Source organism: Mytilus galloprovincialis, chromosome 7, assembly GCF_965363235.1.
Source record: "Mytilus galloprovincialis chromosome 7, xbMytGall1.hap1.1, whole genome shotgun sequence".
NCBI classification, from domain to species: domain Eukaryota; kingdom Metazoa; phylum Mollusca; class Bivalvia; order Mytilida; family Mytilidae; genus Mytilus; species Mytilus galloprovincialis.
The window spans coordinates 34956687-34977078 of NC_134844.1; the positions used below are offsets into that span (position 1 = coordinate 34956687).

Consider the following 20392-nt stretch of genomic DNA (forward strand, 5'->3'; position numbering starts at 1 on the left):
AAATCTGCTAATCATCACGGGCGCTAGTTTTATGTTTAGAAAATTAAAAATAATAAATTGGAAGATGTTATTTTCAATGCTTCTTTTGTCATTTGTCAATGGTATAATAGATATAATAAATAAAATTCTCGTTTTTGATGTCATAGAGACGATTCTCTGTGGTTTGAAATTAAAAGATGCAACAATATGTTCAATTTCAGAAGGTGTCTATATAATGTGGAACTATAAATTCAATTATAAATTCTCCTTACACTAAATGTGTTTGTTTATAACATGAAGACTGTAATTACATATTACATAATTCTAGGTGATAAATGTGACAACCAAAAAAAATTAGGCATTTTATGACAATGCGGTTTACTTGTATCCTTCTCAATAAAATGATAATGGCTTCATAGATATTTGAAAAAATGTAATGTACTTTTCCCTGGTTGTCACTTTATTTGTTGCAGAATACAGAAATAATGAAAACAAAGTAATAAATCATCCTTAAAACAACCGAACTAATACTTTCAAAACAAGATGCGGATAGTTTTGTTTATTTATAAATGTTTATTACCTGCTTCTAAGAAATTGTTATTCATATTGCGGAATAGTATTTTTTTTGTCATACTATTGTTAAATATGTCTTATATCATGTGGTAAGTATGATTGTGATCTCCCACCTTGAAATTTGTCAAAATAGATATAGTGATATATAAGATGTTTGCTACGTTTCATAGTTTCTTCGAAAAAGGAAAAAAAGACACTTTTTCTTTTTTTTTGTTTTCTTTATTTTTTTTTTCTCTAAATTATCTTGTTCAGTCATGTGATAAATAACTTATATTTACTTGGAGGAATCAATTTTGTCATATCAAGAGACCGATGCTCAAGTGTAAGTACATGTTAATTTAGAATGATTTTTAATAAATATTGGTTAGTAAGATATTATATGTTCTTTCACTAAATATGTTATCCATGTTCTTTTCGTTTATTTTTGTCAAATTGTGAAGTAAATCTAGCGTAATTTGATATCCTTTCAAAATTTAAGTTGTTGTCTATTATGTACAAAAACATGGTAATTCGATAGCTGCATGATATTAATGATATAATATAATTGAAAAAAAAAAATAGTTAACAAATTATGTAGTTTGTCTTTATCTTTGCTACTTCATCTTTGAGTAAATTAGACCGTAGACAATTAATTGCTATTTTTTGTGTCTTCTTAGCCCCAATGTATCAAACATTATATTTACAATTTTGAGTGTAGGTTGATTGCTCCACCTTGTTTATAAAACTAATGTTCTTCATAAATATTATCTATTGTTTTGGTAATCTTTTAATGTATTTACTGAAATTAGAAAAAAATGTCATTTTCCACTGGCTAAGCCTAGTTGTTTCCTTATTGCATCTATGTCTATAAAACACAGCTATCTTTTGTTATTAAAGAGCATGGGTTTTCGTCCTCGACAACAGACAACAAATTTTGTTTTATAATGTTTTAGGTATTGAAAAATGAAACAAAACATTTCTTTGTGCACGCTTATCATCACTGCAATATTTGGTGAGTTACTTTTTATTCATTGTTAAATGAAAACGTATAATAAAGTGTTAACGTTAATTTCAATGAAAACGTATAATAAACTGATAACGTTAATTTAAGAATTTTCAATGGATATTCTGTTCACACCAATTCTTTCGAATTTGACCTGCATAAGTTTGAAAAACATTCTAGTTAGACAAATAGAAAGAATTAAAGAAAACGCAGGGAGGGGTATATTACAATGTATAAACAGGGAAAGAAAAGGACCGTTCAATTTGAACAATGCAATCTCAGCATTGCGTATCATATATATATATTTTAGAAAAAAAATATAGTGTATTCTTATTAAGATTTTTTTTTTATAATAATTTAAATTATAAGATGTCGGTACAAATATATCATACTGACACTGCAATGTAAAATTCTCCGAAGTAAGAAAAACACACATTTGAGGAAAATGGCGTAGTCATGATTCACCCGACATGAAAGTGAAATGTGTTTGATGAAAAAGTGTTGAGACACACAAAAAAGTGTTTTCTTAATATAAATAACTATTAAATTAATGATAAAACAGACACTTAATTGCCTTTACCAGTAGCAGCAATATATAAATAAATATATATGTGTGTGTATATATAACAGTTTCACATATGCAGGGCTTAATGTTCCAATTATATTGAAACCAAAACAATCTTTCCGATGTAACATTTTGGCATGCGTTTGTATTTGGTCCAATTATGCATTAACATTTCCTTTTTTGCTTTTCTATAATCAATTTGCAGACGATGGACAATTGGTTACATGATTATTTTTTTAAATTAGATAAGACTATATCACTCTTTCGAATTTTTAGTTTAATCAAATAAGAATATCGTTTTATTACATGCATGTATATAAACTCATCATAGATCCCAAAAAAAAATGTATTTTCTCCAGACGCGCGTTTCGTCTACAAAAGAGTTAACAATGACGCTCGAATTAAATAATCAAATAGGCTAAATAAAGAACAAAATAAAGTTTATACATAGTTATCAAAGGTACAGGGATTATAATTGCATACGCTAGAGGCGCGTTTCGTCTACATTGGACTCATCCGTGACGCTCAAATCATACAATTAAGCGCAAAATATTCATATTATAATGTCGTCATGGTGTGCTTAAATTCATGATCATTGATTTTGTTCTTTAAAAATGATATTTTGTTTTGACAGGAGTTGTACAGTCTGTTCGAGAACTTCCATACATTTCCGTGGACTTGAAACAAGGCGACGAAGAGCAGTTTCAATACAAAGTTGTCGTACCACCTATTCAAACAACAGAGGTACTAGTATATTTAGCTCGTTTTCAGTTTATTTTCGAACTATAAGTTTGACTGTCCCTCTGGTATCTTTCGCCCCTCTAGCATATACAGTTTATGATATAATGTTTAAGATACCACATCGACGCTGATCAACCCGACTAAGATACCACTTAAATCATCAGAGCTCTGCTAAAGGGATTATAATCATTGAGGGTTAATTTAGTACGTGCTTTCGATAAACCACATCATGCTTACCTTATTTGTACTTAAAATGTATATCATCGAAATTTTGATCATTGTTATCATCAACATCACTGATGACTCACAAAGAACGATAACCACATATACTTTAGTTATGTACTACATACTGTATTATAAATACAGATGACTATTCGTCTTTTTCATACGGACTTGAGCAGCCGTAATATTAAAGAAGTCAGTCTCAACGATAAACTTTACTCATTCTTTTTAGCAGCAATTCAAAAACCACCATCTTCATGATATTATCTTTTCGGCTGTGAATATGAAAGGAGTAGGTCCTGTAAGGGCCGGTTTTGGCCTCAAATTTCAAGTTCATCTGACGAAAAATTTTAGACTCTTTTTAAACACTTAAATGTCTATTTCAATTGATTCAATTATTTTTTGTGAAAGATTTTAACTGATTCACTCATTAAAAACGCTCCGATGTTAGCTTTAATTTGAAAAATCTATCAAATATGCGAACAACTGTTACTTTTCAGATGGTTTTTGTCGAAAATGAAAGTGGCCGCATCCGTATTCATCTTCGACCTTTATATATATTATGTATTATCATTAAACACAACTTACATTTCAATATCAAGAATGAACACGAATGTGGCCACTTTCATTTAAGACGGAAACTGTCTAAAATTTAAATAAAATGCTGAAATTGTGAAGATTTCAGTAAATTAGCATGACTTAATGATGCAAGTACCCGATATATATTCATTGTAATGCCAAAAAGAACCCATATTTATGTAGCCGAGGCATTATACTTTCCAAAAAATAACTAAAAGTTTACATTTAAACAATTTTGTAAAACTGCTATATTTTGGGGCCAAAAAAAGGGTCTTACTGAACCTACTCCTTTCATGACTAAATCATTTTCACGGGTACTATCGATACGAAATATTATTCCATTTCATTGAGATATCAAACAGAAATTGTCATTTAGTACTTCTTATTATGGGTACAACCTATAAATCAACCAATGTTGCCAAAATAAAAAAATAGATAGGTGTGTTACAATTCAACTAATTAGTAAATGTGTTTTTTATCCAGTAATCAGCCAACTATTGTACAAAAAACAGGGACACAAATAAAATGTTGCTATATTTGTTCATGGACCTTTCTCCATGATGAGCAAGCGGTAATGTGGATATTTCATTTTATGGTCTTCTTTACGGTTCACGTTTACACTATGTCGGTTTCTTTGAAAAATAAGAGACAATGATTTAGTTTTTAACAATTTAAGTTTCAAGTGTTGGGTGTAAATCTTAGGATGAAAACAATGAAAATATAAAATTTATTTGAACTCGCTACGTAACAGAGGAAAAGCGAGCCTCGCTTTCTGTCCGGTTTCTAAAGCTTATATTAATAAATTAGATTTTATTTTTAAATTGTATATTTATTTGTTCATTTATTAGGTTAATAGATACATTTGCTATTCAAAATCATTAGAAGAGATAGGAGAGAGTTATATAAGTAAGTATCTAATTTTATTGATTTTTTTAAACCAATCAGGGAAAACAGCATACATTTTATTTTCAGACTTATAAATTATAAACATAGGAAAATATGACCGATTAGTTTAAAAAAAAAACAACTATCAAATACTCTTGGAATAAGTAAGATGCTACCTTTTTTCTCTAGTGGAAAGTTGTTTAAATGGCAATCTCATAACTCATCTTTGTATTTGTTTAAACATAAATTAGGAATGTTTTACATCAGACAAACTAGAAAAGGTTGTAGCTATAGATGGGCCATCGGCCACGTTCTTATAAAAGGTACAAAGTTTTAATATTTTATATGTTTTCAGATACATAATGTCACTAAATTTCTTCACTGTACATAAACGAAAAGAATATTCCAAGCAAATCTGAAGTTACATCTATTGTCATGGATGTATATTTTATTGTTGTATTATTGTTGTATTTAAGATAATGAACTTTTGTATTTGTATATTTTCAGCAAAGTTGTTAACTGAACCTGATCCCATCGTGAAACCACATCATATCGACTCCGGTTTGTGCTTAGAACCACTACATGAAGATGCTACATGGTAAACATTCTACTAAAGTTATTTTCTGTCAATCTGAAATGATAGAGGATGAAGGGAATTCATCAATGAGACAACACCAAAGAAATCAAAAGCCCATGAAGTAAAGTTAGAAGCTAACTTAGATTAAACGGTCCTTTTAATCACATGTGATTTATGAAAATAAGAATATGATTGACAATGAGACAAGTCTCCACAATAGACCACATAACACAGAAATTAGTAACTAAAGGTCATCATACGGCCTTCAACAATGAGTAAAACCCATACCGCATAGTCAGCTATAAAAGGCATAAAAATAACAAATACAACACAATTTAAATAAAAAAACTAACGTGCTGATTTATGTACAAATTCAGGATCGAAATCAAGAATGATAAACAGCAACAAACAGCAACCACTCAATTACAGTATCCTGACTTCGGATATGGACACATATAATATGGCTGGGGTTAAACTGTTTGACAATGCCAATCTCACCCTAACCAGGGATCTTGGAGTAACTATATAACATTACAAAAAATATAACAATCAACTGAAAGGGGATTATCTGATCTGATCAGATGGATACAAGGCAAAATTAAATCTAACAAAAAACACAAGGTGGACGTGGCAAGATACCTATCAATCCCACAAAAAAAACACTATGTATTTTCAAATCTCATTGAAAATTGTTGCACTACTCACAATCTCTTGATATTCTTGATGCATAATGTCGTTTCCTTTTACTTAAGCTTATTCTAATTTCGTAGTTTTCAGTTTCTTTACCTGATACAGTTTCTGAAAGAAGTATTTCCAACAAAATTATTTGTGTCAATTCACTTTTACAAAATTGAAGATGTAGTTCTTAAAATTGCTGCTCTCGTTTGAAATATTTACATCATTTAAACAAAGACAAAATCCCAATTACTGACATAACAAGGCACATAGTGTATTGCACGTACATACTTTTTTAGGGATTGTCAAAGAGGACTTGCATGTAAAGGTGATGCTGTTGAGTTCAGTGTTACAGACAATTTCCAGTCTAATGATAAACCACTCTACGTTCTTCCCAAAGGTAATTAATAATCGGTGCTATAAAATTTTAGGTGTGCTTATCCTAATTTGTTAATACGTCTTTCCAAAGGTATTTTATACTCGATGTTTAAACATTTTAGGGTAAAATTTCTATTAGAAGTATGATTATCTTAGTTTGTTTATATATTGACATTATTAAACGAGTGCATAGCAAAACATTTTCTTAGAGAAAAAGTAAAACTGACAGCCTGTGATGTCATTTCAATTTTAGTCCGAGCTAAAACAAAGGAATGTGAAGACATTTATAAAGCCTCGTTATTTCATATCGTTACTATCAAATATTTTCTGCCACTATAATTAAAACATTGTTGTGACGTCATTTTATTGTTTTACCTGTTCTTTATATCAGTGATTGGACTATCATTTACCTGTAAGAAACCATTATGTTACCTTAAGCTGGCCAATATTTTTAAGAAAAGCCTTCTTTCTTAAAAATATTGGACAGTTAAAGGTAGCATTCTTACAGATAAATGATAGTTCAAGCACTGAAATAAAAAAGAACTATTAATTATCATAATTGTTTTCATCATGTAAAGAAAAATACAACCAAAGAAAAAATGACAATTAAAAAAAAACATTTTATTACAGTCAACTTCTAATACAATAATTTTGTCACTCATCAAAACGGTTTCTTGAGGAAAAAAATTACTTTCAAAATGATGTTTAACACTACCAATAGTTATATCACTGCCATTTTTCTGATGTTTTTGGGTTGTCTCTTTTCGCACTAAATTCAATAAGTTGATAATGCTCGTTGTAAGTCTTGTTTTTGTTGCCAGTCTTGTTTCTGTTGCCTTTTTGAATTTCTTTTTTCAAAACATGTATCCGCGTCCGTCTTAGGTAATCAAAATTGACATCTGGTGTTGCTCTTTTTCTTCCTAACATCAATTTAAACTACAATTAAAATGAAAAAAAGCAATAAAGTTATGCTTCTAAAATTTGATAAATCATGCCACAATACAAGTGCCACTAACAACCTAAACCTTATCCTGTGTACAAAGTAAGAATCTAGAACTTCCTTCATTAACTAGGAGACTATATTTCTTTTTTGAATTTTCAGGTTTCGGCGTTGATTTACAAGTTGTTGTTCTTTTAAGTTATTGCTTAAACATGAATATAATGCAACACTTTGCTTATGAACGACGATGAATATGGGAAGCAGAATAAAGGACGACATTACCGCATTTTATCTATCTAACAAACCAATCGTGTGTCCGATTCGCACTTTGTTCGCTGTGATCGTTTTATAAAAAAAAATTTCAAAAGAAAATCGAGATAAAATTACGTTTCGGTAATATTTAAAAAAAAAAACACATGGGATTCAATACACAAACAAACGAAAAAACGAGCGATACGACCTTGCAGAAAGAAAAAAAAAACAGAAAAGAGGGCGAGGGGGATGGGGGTATTCAGGTGGTACCATTTGGGTAAACAATAACAGTCTCTTGAAAATTCCAACAAAAGAATATAACTGATTGCATGTTGTTATCCCTTCCTTTGTTCATATAATTATGTATTTGAAATAAATTCGAATGCGGGACACTCGATATGGTTCAACAAGAACCTGTCTTCATATGCTTTTTTTTCCTCATTAACCCTGTAAAAGATAAAACACGAGAAGAAACAAGAAACTAATAGGATAGGACTACATTTTGAAATATACTATATATAAAACTTGCCATTATTAGCTGCTTTGACTATATCCTCTTAGTAATCCACACTTAAATAATGTATCTGAATAGATTCTGAATACATATTTGATTTTAATCCAAAGTTTGAAACAACACAATCACTAATAACAACATCTCTTTCTTCGTTTCTGCATAACACATATACTTTCATCACTTTATCCATTTTGAAACAGAAAAATCATGTAAAGGTATTCACGAACATTATGAGCGGAAACTATGAGTAGTCCTTGCGCACGCAAAAATCGTGATACGAATACCCTGTGTATTATTCTTCGTGTAGCAATACATGTTGTTTACCTTTAGCTGTACTTTCTTTTTGTCATATTTTAAATTTGAGCTACTGTTTAAAAGGGCCAACATTAAGAAAATATTTTAATGTAAAAAAGTTTATTCACAAAACAATTTTCATACTTAATGAAAATAAATCTTTGCTTGCTTTTTCTTTTGTTTTACCTTTTTTGACGTGTTAAACAATGTTTTAAGTAAGATATAAGCCTCTAACAGTCCATTCTGTAAAATATTGAATAGGTCCAATATTTTACAGAATGTACTGTTATAGGCTTATATCCCATACTTACAGTACTGTTCATACAGTTTTCTTGGAGCGAACATGGCTTGCTGTTCGGTGAGAGCCAAGGCTGTATCTTTAAGATGTAATAAATGAATAAAATACATTGAATTTTTCGAACAAAAGAATTGAAGTTTGAAATTAAATTATATTTCAGATGTATCATCAAAGGTTGGTGGAAATGGGAAAAAATATTTCTTAATTGTTCAGATGCATCTATACGCACCATTAACAGGTATTGTAAAGCATTACCTGAAATAAAGAAACAATTAAAGTATAATGGTTTTAAATGATTAAAGAATACTTGTACCTATCTAGAATATGTAATGCAATGAACAAAATAATTGCTACACCACATAGAAATGTCTTCAGCATAATCGGATTTTACATAAAATGGAGGCTACGATATACGGCGGTTCTATGTAAGTTACTCGTCCATAATTAAGGGATTATCATGGTGAAAAAAGAAAAACGACAGAAAAACAAACCACAATCTATAAACCCCAAACACAAGAAGCCGAAAAATGATCAAAACGAAATCTTACAGAAAGAAAGGGTGATTTCAGACTTAATCGTTCAGCTTTGTGTTTAGATTCCTATCAATACGTTCAGGACTAAGATAATTAACAGGTGCGCATTGAAAAACTTATCATACGTTGAAATAACGGTCAATTATTTTTACTATTGCGTGTTTAACAGAAAGGTAAAATTTCTCACGAAAGTACCAGACAAAACAAGAACCAACTCATTTGAAAAATAAAATTGTAAAATAAATCAATAAGCTGGTAATTTTGATAGCTGATAATCTTGAAAATATAAACACTTGGATACCTTTACACAAAATCAAGTGTTCTTAGGGTTTGAATACACAGCAGTTTGAAATTTGATTACAAATTTATATATATGTATTGTTTACAGTACCAATCGTAATATGTGTTGTTTATTTTATTACAGAACCTGCATCGCCGGCTAATATAACTTTAACATTTACGAAACGACCGTAAGTTAAAATTCCTATTATGTGACACTTTTGATAAGATCTAAGAATTGATTTATTCAAAATCAATTTTATCAAAAACTTGATGAAACTTAATTTCCCGGGTGTTTAATTATTCGTACAAATTTGCTCAAATTATTCAAGTTTTTTAAGTCAAAAGACGATATTTCTTATAATTAAAGCTCAATTGTATTTTCTTATTGCTCAAAAAAATATTATATGGAATTCCAAATGCATAAGTCGAAGAAACAACAGCATTCAATGTACTTCTATTTCACTTGTTTATAACTGTTCACATGCAAATCTGAAGCTTGAAATTCACAATGTAGGAGAGATATCAGATGATGAAAAATAAGATGAATGTGATAGTACGCGCATCATGTTTACCATGTTGAATCTCCAAGATTGTTGTTAACAAATTGTTTCTTAGTTAGTGTCTTTTATAGTGGGTCAGCTTCTTGCTCCTACGTTATGTACGAATTGAACTGATCTACGTCATTTTGAACAAAAAAGACAAAATTGGCATACGCAATCTCCCTTTTTCATAATAATCAAAAATATGCAACCAGCTTATAACATTTATTGTTTAATTGATTTTAGAACAAAGTATAATTACCAGAAATTCCTACTTTGCAATAGCGGTTTTATTCCTGCAAATAAACCAAATGGTATGTACTTGTGCAAGTTAGAAATGTTACTTATAAATACAGAATTACAAAAAATGAAGATATGGAAAATTTCCTTAATTACATATTCAGTAGCCCCCTTATTTGAAGAAGCAAGGTTTGTAAAAGTTGGTCCAAACCCATCTAGAATCCAAATGTATTGCAATAATTTTCCTTTAGTAACACAGTAACCACTGCTGGTGTGTACTAGCTATCGATGATACCATCAGCTCAGAAGTCGAATGCGTTGTACTGCCAGTAATAATCTATTTTGAAATAGGCAAACAACTAAGGTAGCAACAACTCATGTTAGTTCACTTCAGATACATTTTCTTATCATTTGAGAAATTATTACTTATTCAAGTACTTATACTTACATACCTATTTTTGTTTATGGGCCGGCTGTAGCCCGCCTCCTGTTGAGGGAGTTACTTGTTTGGTTGATGACCCATTGGTAGCATTCGGATGTTTTATGCACTTTGGGTGGATTTTTGTCTTTTTGACATATTCTACGTTTCTTTTCTCAACTTTGCTTTTCAAATTTCTTTTGGAAAACGTTTTAGGTGAAGTGTTTCAGGAACCAGGTTTGGGACACACTCAATTATTATATGATGTTTTTATTTCTACGTAAATATGTAGAATAACATCAAATGCAGTGGCCTGTGTAGCTAGAATGAATGCTATTTCTACGTGAAAAAAGGTTTAACATCATGAAAGATCATACTATAAAAGTGAAATAATAGAATAAGTACATGTACACAAACATTGAAAACATCAGATGAGGTAATATGGTCATAAGAAAATGTGGTATGAGTACAAATGAGACAACTCTCCATTTAAGTCACAGTTTGTAAAAGTAAACCATTATATGATCTTTATTTAGGTTTCTTCACACATGTTGGGTGCGAATGGAAAAAACCTAAAGTGATTGCCTTTCATTATTATGCCCATACACATGTACATGGTGAGTAATTTGAACTTAATCTCAAACTTAATTACTTTTGTGGAAAACATACTCATAATTAATATCCTAGAAATGATAACCGCCTTGGCTTCAATGTTTTATATCTGTTATTATTTGCTAATCTTACCGTGTATTTTCGTTATTGACATTAATTTGAACATATTTACCAACATTTTTTTTTTCAAAACTGTATTTACCAAAACAGAAAAAATCAGTGGGCAGAAGACCGTTGTGAACTCAAGAGGTCGAAATGGATTAGTTCTGATTCTGCTCCACATGTGATACCCGTTCTATTCATCTAGTTTTACTTTGAATTGAGAAAAATACTAATCTTTAAATCAAATAACATGAAGATTTTTCTCGAACATATTCATATAGGATGTCTTATTTACGAAAGACAACTTTTACTGTTGATCACTATATAACTTATTTAATTTACCTCTAATTCAGGTGTTTTTGCTGAAGGATTTCTTATTCGAAATAACAGTTGGATATACCTTGGTGGTCAGAAAACAAGAGAAAGGCATAAGGTTAGATTTTTATAGTTTAGAAGGACATATATATGTTTCATTATCGATGACATTTGTTTTTTTTAGACAGATTTCATTTTTGTATGCATATAAATGTATGAAAAAAATTTAGGTGAAAATATGGAGCATTTTTTATTTCATTTTAAATATTGAATTACAGAATGTAAGGCCATTAAAATAAGACAAACTGTAAATTTATCGAACTATAGCATATTTTCAAGGATTATTTCAGATAAATTCACATGTTACCCATTTGCACTACACTTTTTTCTAAAAACAATTATGACAGGAAGTGGATAATCGCAAACTATACTAAGTATGTATATTTTGAAAATTGTTGGTTTATATGAGTACAGATGCACGTATTATACATTTACTATATTGTTTACATTGTTACAACGCAAAACTGCCATTATTTTGATTGTGATAACATTGTTTTTCGCAAATTCAGAGACAGATAATTTAGTCTAAAACGGTGTATTCTCGTCACAATTTTTTTTTAGGATTTTAAAGTGGAACCTAGATTGGGGTTTTATAATTTCATGATTCCTCTACAAATTGGTATTTTGTTTTGATTTGATTTTTTGTGTTGTTTCATTTTTCCAATTTGCTTTTGTTTTTCTAAATCATTTGAACAAAACACAAGTTATATGTACATAACGCACTAATAATACAAGATGGATACATTTTCGACAACAAATAAATGGCTACCTATATTGTACAAAAGTTATTTTTGCCACATGTTTTGTTTAATTTATAGGTATGGTATGACGTCGTAAACGGACCGATAGAAATACGACCTGGTGACGTTTTAGTAAGTATTATGAACTAGTAACTTGATGATAAAGTTAACATATTCACTCTTTTATTTCACCTTAAACAGTCGTGAAACTATTTTTTGATATAAACTTCTACGGTTAAATGGCAACTCAATTTTGAAGATGATGATATATCGAACGATCTTTACAAAACAAATCCCATAATGATTCTAATTTGAATAAAAGCAAGTTTACTCCTATAAATATGTTTAAAAAGTATAATTGTTCCGGACCATATGAGTATTTGGACCATACGCGTATGGTCATTACCATATGCGTATACTCATATGGTCCGACCATACGCGTATGGTCGGACCATAAAAGTATATACTCGTTTGGTTATAAACGGGCCGGACCATATGAGTATTTGGACCATATCGGTATATTTTTCAATAATATGCATGAGAAAGCTTTATAAAATAACAATGATTGCTACATGCAATTGTATTATTTACAATTCAAATAACATTAAATATTGATGCCAAAGTTAGTTTTCATCGCTAATTGTATTATTGCAAGGATGAGTAGGGTGACATTTACGTCCACACGGTATCATAGCTTCTCTAGGGGCATGGATCATTCCGATGTGTCTACGGTAAAAAAGCTCTAGATTTCCAATATCATAACATGACTAAAGTACATCATATCACCAGACAACTTTAAAAAATAAACTAGTGGCCTTGCCGGTGAGGTCATTCATTTTTTTTTAAACAAAACACGTATAAGTATAAAAAATTATGAATATTGCACTGCTAATGCTAATCATATTAAGTTTCAAAAGTAAGCAATTTATTAGACTCTTTATCCTGTCGACTTTTACGTCAGGTTATAGTAAACCAGTTGACTTCTTGTGTAACAATTCATTAAAATATTTTTGGAAGTTATCTTCCCAGGTCGACATTTTGCCATGCATTCACTCGTAATAACATATCGGTAATGAAAAAAATGTGTTTACTATAGTTTTTACTAGTTATGAAATTTACTGTGTGAAACTGCTTATTTTATTTTGTTAATCTTGTTATTACTAATTTTTAATGAAAAATGACCTTTAGTAGTGTTTTTTAATGACGTGACAACTAGACGGGTTATAAAAAGAGGTAAGCATACATGTACCTGTTAATTACCCCGACCATACGTGTACGGTCCGACCATACACGTATGGTCGGACCATATGAGTATATACCCATATGGTCATGACCATACGCGTATGGTCCAAATACTCATATGGTCCGGAACATAATCACAAAACTCTGAACTCCGAGGAAAATTCCAATCGGAAAGACCCTTGAACGACAAATTTATTTTAGTTATACCTGTGTGACGTTTACATGTTTATCAACTGATGTACGACAAACGCTCGATTCTATATTCTAGTAAATGTTAAGATAACCATTTGCCAGTCATGGTGATTCGGTCCCAAAACTAAAAATCTTTCAATCCTACATGGGTGGAGTTAACATAAATAGATAAAGTCGTATAATAAAAAAGCAATGAATAAGTTACTAAATTTGATATATGCCTTTTGTGCGTCTTTGTTACATATGTTTGTGTTTAAAGTGATTAAGATTATATCACGTTGTTGACTGCTGTATCCCTATTTTTGACATTTTTACCTATTATGTCTGTTTGTTTTGTTCACGCATCTTTGTCAACATAATGGAATTTGATGCGACTGTCATACTAGCGAGAGGTTTAGCTAGCTACAAGTTCAATCAACCATTTTCTACATAAGAAAACATCTGTACCAAGTCAGGGATATGGCAATTATCCATTCATTTGATGTGTTTGAGCTTTTGATTTTGCCATTTGATTACGGACTTTCCGTTTTGAATTTTCCTCGGTGTTCAATATTTTTGTGATTTTACTATCCTTAACCCAATGGCAAAAGCAAGAGCTCAATTCATACAATGGACAGTTCTGCTTTTGATATTTACCGTCTGATTCATACATACTTTTTAAAGCCTCTTTTTTAAAACATAATACATTATCTAACATTAAATCGCAGTTCAGATAAACTTTCAGATCGTTCAAAATAAAAATTAAAGTGAAATCACCAAAATACCGATCTTCTGGGAAAATTCAAAATTAAAATTTCCGTCTCAAACGGCACAATCAAAAGCTCTCAAAGACTTCACAGCTTTCACAGTAAATGTTATTTTTGTGTTAAATTCGCATGATATTTACAAGTAATTGAGATCAATGTCTTGTATGTATATTTAAGCAAAGAGCAGGTGACGATTCCGACAAATAAAAAAAAAAGACTATGCAAAGGTTATAGATAAACAATTTCTTTTGTCAAAAGCATATATAAAATAATCAATGTGCAGAAGTTATAAATTGTCAATCCCTTTTTTTCTGAAATTCTAAATATCACGACTTCATAATTACCCTGATAACGTTAACTCAATAACTGTGGGTATCTTCTTCGTATTGTTTTTCTTAATTTTGGTTTAGACAATATTAACATGTGCATCTTTGTTTATTTCAAGTGAAAGATATTCAGTTACTTCACTTAGTTTTCTCGGAATTTAGTTTTGCATACAGTTTGTTCCTTTTATTTTTTTTTAAATAATGACGACAACTGTGACTTTTTTTGTGATTTCAGGCTTCACGTTGTTTGTTTATCAATAACGAAGAGAAAACGATTGATCTTAAGTAAGTATAAATGGACTTAGAATAAGAAGAGAGCTATATGTGTTTATAATTCATGGCACAAAAACTAAAATTAAAAAAAACAAAACATGCATCACAGAACTCAAGGAAATAAACTGCGTTTACATCTCAATGTTACAGTGAAGCAGTTGAAGGTAACAACTCACTACACGATGGATCCTAGTACCAATGGCAATACATTACTAGATATTGATTAAACAACACACGAACACTGGAAAATACAGAGTGAAAAAATATTGGCCCTATGACCTAGCTGGTAACAATCCAAATTATTCGGCTGAACGGCTAACTGATTATCTGTGTCATTTTGGCCTGTTGTGGAGAGTTGTCTAGTTGGTAACCATACCAAATCTTCTTTTTATATTTATTGTAAAAAATTAATTCATTCTAAAGTAATATCAAGACCTGCAATAATATGAATAGATCGGACCATTTGTACGTTACTGGTGACTTCAGCTAACAAAATCAATTAAACGAAAGAACTTTTAATATATATTTCTCTAATTCTTTTTCAATTTATCCCTTTCTGCACCCATTGTATAAAAAAAAATAATCAACTTGTGGTTCGTTTGATCTCAGTACTTCATTGGTTAAAATCCGATTATGACGTCGAATTTTCTTGCTGTCTTCTGAAATTCCTATTGTGACGGTATGGATATTTAACTGTCTCGAGTGGATAAATATCGTATTACACTCGATGCAGTGGTAGACTCTATAATATATAATATATATATATATATATATAAAGAGAGATATTTCCACTTATCATGAACAATTTCAATATATTTGTTTACTTGTCTTACTATTCATTTTATGAATATATTCATCTACGCATGAAGTTTTTTTTTTCGCCTATATATCTATTGTAGAGTTGTCACTGGCTCAGACGTACTTATATATATATATATATATATATATATATATATATATATATATATATATATGAGTCTAAAAGATTGTGTAACAATACCGATAAATATCTATATGTCGTGTATGTTTTATTATTTTGTACAGGTTATTACCTGTTATGTATAAATTTGTACAAATTGTCTACCATATTTATCAAATAGAAACTTTAAAATGTTTCAAGTTTATACTGATGCACTTATAATAAATTATTTGTTTAAAGGAAAAGTTTTTTTGTAGTCAAGAAATAGGCCAAGGTAGAATAATGATTTGTACAAGTTATTATCTTTTTCTCAATAAAAATTGGACAAGTATTTACTTGTACAATTGTATTTGTTTACTTGTACAAAGTAATAACTTGTATGATCGTATCATACAAGTAATTACTGGTACAAAATATGTTTACAAGTAATAACGTGTACAAAATAATAACATGTACACGACATATACGTATGAGTCAGTGACAACTCTACAACAGATTTATCCATCGGATTACCAGCAGTGGTGGTGATACATGGCTGTGTACATGATGTATATACAACTCGTCTAAACATCAACCCAAACAATGTTAGATCTGTAAACCTTCATTGTTAGGTTGATGTTTAGACGAGTTGTATATACATAATGTACACAGCCATGTATCACCATCACTGCTGGTGATCCGATGGATAAATCTGTTATAGAGTTGTCACCGGCCTAGAAGTATGTCTGAACCAGTGACAACTCCACAACAGATTTTGTTCATCGGATAACCATTGATGGTGATTCAAGACTGAAAACACATTATGTATATATAATTCGTCTAAATAACAGCCGAACAATGTTAGATATGTAAATTTGCTGAAGAAAATTGTTTGTTCTTTCCTCTCCGGGATTCAAACTCATGCTACTGAGATATCGTGTCACCAAATCGCCTTGCACTGTACCCGATGCGCTAAACTACTCAACCCCTTTGTTCTACAACAATAAAGCTTTCGGGTGTTACATTTCCTCGTCAGTTTTAATCTAGCGTCGTAACACAGTACATGATATACATGGCAAGAAGATGGAATTTTTACTGATCAGCTTAATTATTTACTGACCAAAAAGCCTGTAATGAATATAAATTAACAAAAATCCATTAAGACAAGGGTAATCCGTAATATATACTGCGACCTTCCCGGCTCAGGGGGTATAAACTCTATGCCGGGAATGTCACAGTATATACCCTGTCTGAGACCTGACTATATAATGTGTATATATATATATATATATATATATATATATATATATATATATATATATATATATATATATATATATATATATATATATATATATATATATATAAAATAAAGGCAACAGTAGTATACCGCTGTTCAAAATTCATAAATCGATAGAGAAAAAAAACAAATCCGGGTTACAAACTTAAACTGAGGAACACGTATCAAATATCAGAACTACGACACAACATAGACACAACATCAAAACGTAACACACACAGAAACGAACTATGATGTAACAATGGCCATTTTCCTGACTTAGTACAGGGCATTTTATGAAAATATAGTGGGTTGAACCTGGTTTTGTGGCATGCCAAACCTCTCGCTTAAATGGCAGTGTTAATAAAAACATTAAAATGACAACATAACACGACAGGGTTACAATAAATAAACCGATAAATGGGAGAAAATACAAGATAGAGAAACAAACGAATAATAGCCATCCAAAGGTAACAGGTGAAAAAATATTTTTATACACCAGACGCGCGCTACGTCCACACAAAACTATGCTCAGATGTAAATGTTTGAAAGCCATAACAACTACCAAGTTGAAGATTGCTGAGGACCAAAAGTTCCAAAAGTTGTGAGGCCAGGGTTATACGCCTGGGACAAAAACATCATTATTATGAAGAATAATACATAGTTTTGCAAACAGTAAATTTTATAAAATGACTATATAATAGATAAACATGATTACACTGAAGTGGTGACAAAATATATATAAGTGCTTGCGAATGCGATTTTTACATTGAATATATAAGTACAGTCGCCGTGTTTGATTTATTTCTAATATATATTTGTCAAATTTGTTTTCAATTAAAATGACTGTATACTTATTTTCATAATAGGTCAGAAGATACCTGTATATTCCAGCTGAGTATTGCATATGACATACAATACCAGGAGTATTTTGCCCGTCCACCTGGTTGCATTTCGAACTCACCGGATTTCACCTTCTGCAGTAACGACAAGACAGCAGCTCTTTGTGATAGATAGATTATTATAATCGGCATAACTTTGATATGCTATTATTTTTTTATAACATGTTAACATATTCGAACATTTTCTTTGAAGCTTCTGAGAAGTGGACTCATATTTATCTTTACGTCATATTTAATGTGACTAGCTGGAAAATACAGGAAACCCAATTGTGCATCCTACTTTTTTTATAACTTAACAAATAATCTCAGAAAAGTATATTTATTTCTTTTTATTGAACAAGATTGATCGTTTATATAAATATACAGTGTTAATTTCCATTGTTTAACGCGAGCGTACATTTTAAATGAATAAATTGAATGAAAACTACGGTTCCTTATTTGTGCATTGTGATTAAAAAATCGTATGTATAATTACTTTCATTTGTTTTCAACTCAGTCTTGTATTGTTCTGGTCGCACTATTACAAATATTCTATTTCATGACTGCATCATGTGTGTCTATCAGTTTATCATAGTGCTATCATATGGTAAGGTTAGAAATTAATGGTAAACCCTTGTTTTAAGTGTTTTAATGTCTTATCTTACCGTTTTGATTTATTGACATAACTGCACGACCCGTACCACGAACAGTGGTAAGATAATCGTTGCAAAGAATCCTGCTCAAACTTTTGTGAAAGACGGTTTTAACTTTGAAGTGTTGCGAGATTTTATGTTCTATGTTGAAGGCATTTTTAGTGACCTGCAATACAAGTACTGTTCCATTGAGTTTAGTTATATGTCTTCTGTTGCTGTCCCTGATCCATGTTTTTTTTGTATTTGGCACGTGTAGTGCATCATGACATAAGACATTGTTACGTGTACTGTGATGAACTTTCGTGCAGGACTGCTTTGTGTATTTTTGACATGGAACTCTTGACCAGACTATGACTTTTTTACTCTTGACCTATGCACTTTGGGTGTGTCATCATGATACAGAGTGTTCCTTGGTATATTACCCTGACATAAAAGTATAATTCTAAATTGACCTTGCTTCTGAATATGTAGCATGAAAATGTATTGTCATAAGATGGTGAGTGTTGTGGCACGAGAAACTTCATATGAGCTTGACCTTTGCCCTCATTGTACAACTTGTATATTTTGTTTGAGTTATATGGAGAATTGTCTGATTGCACTCATACCAAATATTCTTATATCTATATTAGATATAAAGATATATTTGTTAGTTTTGTGTACCACGATGACCCTTTCCTCAACATATGCTTTGTGGTTTTTTTGTCATGGAACTCTTGACCAGTCTATGCCTTTTTGACTCTTGACCTATGCATATTGGTGTGCCTCTTGGTATGATTACTTTGACAAAGTCAGGAGTCTCTGGTTTATGTTAGTCTCGTATTTTTTTGATTGTAAGTTCGGTTTTATGTATTGGAGTTTGAACTAGTACACATTTTGTTAAGGGGCCATCTGAAGTCCGGCGGGCAAAAGTTTTCTCACTTTGTTAAAAACATTGGTGGCTTTCGACTGCTTTTTGCTCTTTGTAATTTCCATTCTCAATGTTTGAATTGAAGAATGTTTTGATCAAATAAAAACTATTTTTTTTAATTGCCGTAAAAATTAGAGAGAACATTTACTGCTTCAGTAGCACCATGTGCTGCCAGTTGGGATAGATATTTCAAACTGTTTCAGTCATTTACCTTGGAGTTCATTTCATTAACATGCAGATATGGATAGTCTATTTAAACATCTGAAAATATCACACAGAGGGTATACGCATATCAATAAACTGAACTCAGTGCAAAGAACCTTGAAAGTACACTTAGACATAGAGCTCAATCTAGTGAAATACTTCGTTATGCTGGTCACTGTCTGTTACCAAACTGCACCGCAATCCTAAAAAAGATATGCAAGTTAATTCTATTAGAAGTAGCATTCAAAGGAAATAAATAAACTGTTTATTGAAAGAAATGGTTTTTTTTTTTTCACAAGGTTGTTTTTTTTTTTTATTCAACAACAATATATCACATGCTGTTAACAGATTTCTTCACTGGTACAGCTATTTCAGTAAAGATCCCTGTTTGTTAGTACCTTAAGACCAGGGTATCTTCAGGTAGTATTTTTATAATTTTGTTAGTTTATATATTATTTGTCATTATACATTGTTTATCATTAAATACATTAATTCT

General features: G+C 30.7%; 1 protein-coding gene across 1 annotated transcript; it reads left to right on the forward strand.

Moving 5' to 3' along the window:
- Window positions 1–782: 782 nt before the first annotated feature.
- On the forward strand, window positions 783–18588 carry LOC143082860 (putative peptidylglycine alpha-hydroxylating monooxygenase 1). Its single transcript, XM_076258818.1, has 14 exons — window positions 783–874; window positions 1485–1543; window positions 2734–2843; window positions 4490–4547; window positions 5034–5124; window positions 6078–6178; window positions 8615–8692; window positions 9412–9457; window positions 10055–10122; window positions 11003–11083; window positions 11534–11613; window positions 12374–12427; window positions 15037–15086; window positions 18121–18588. The coding sequence occupies exons 2-14, from the start codon at window positions 1495–1497 to the stop codon at window positions 18266–18268; spliced, it is 1014 nt and encodes a 337-aa protein (XP_076114933.1). The 5' UTR covers window positions 783–874; window positions 1485–1494; the 3' UTR covers window positions 18269–18588.
- The last annotated feature ends 1804 nt before the right edge of the window (window positions 18589–20392 follow it).

Excerpts from the sequence above, each read along its gene's own strand:
- LOC143082860 (XM_076258818.1), top strand. The coding sequence starts at position 1,495 with ATGAAACAAAACATTTCTTTGTGCACGCTTATCATCACTGCAATATTT. Across the intron at positions 2,844-4,489 it reads CACCTATTCAAACAACAGAG|GTTAATAGATACATTTGCTA; the intron begins GTACTAGTATAT and ends TTCATTTATTAG. Across the intron at positions 6,179-8,614 it reads ACTCTACGTTCTTCCCAAAG|ATGTATCATCAAAGGTTGGT; the intron begins GTAATTAATAAT and ends ATTATATTTCAG.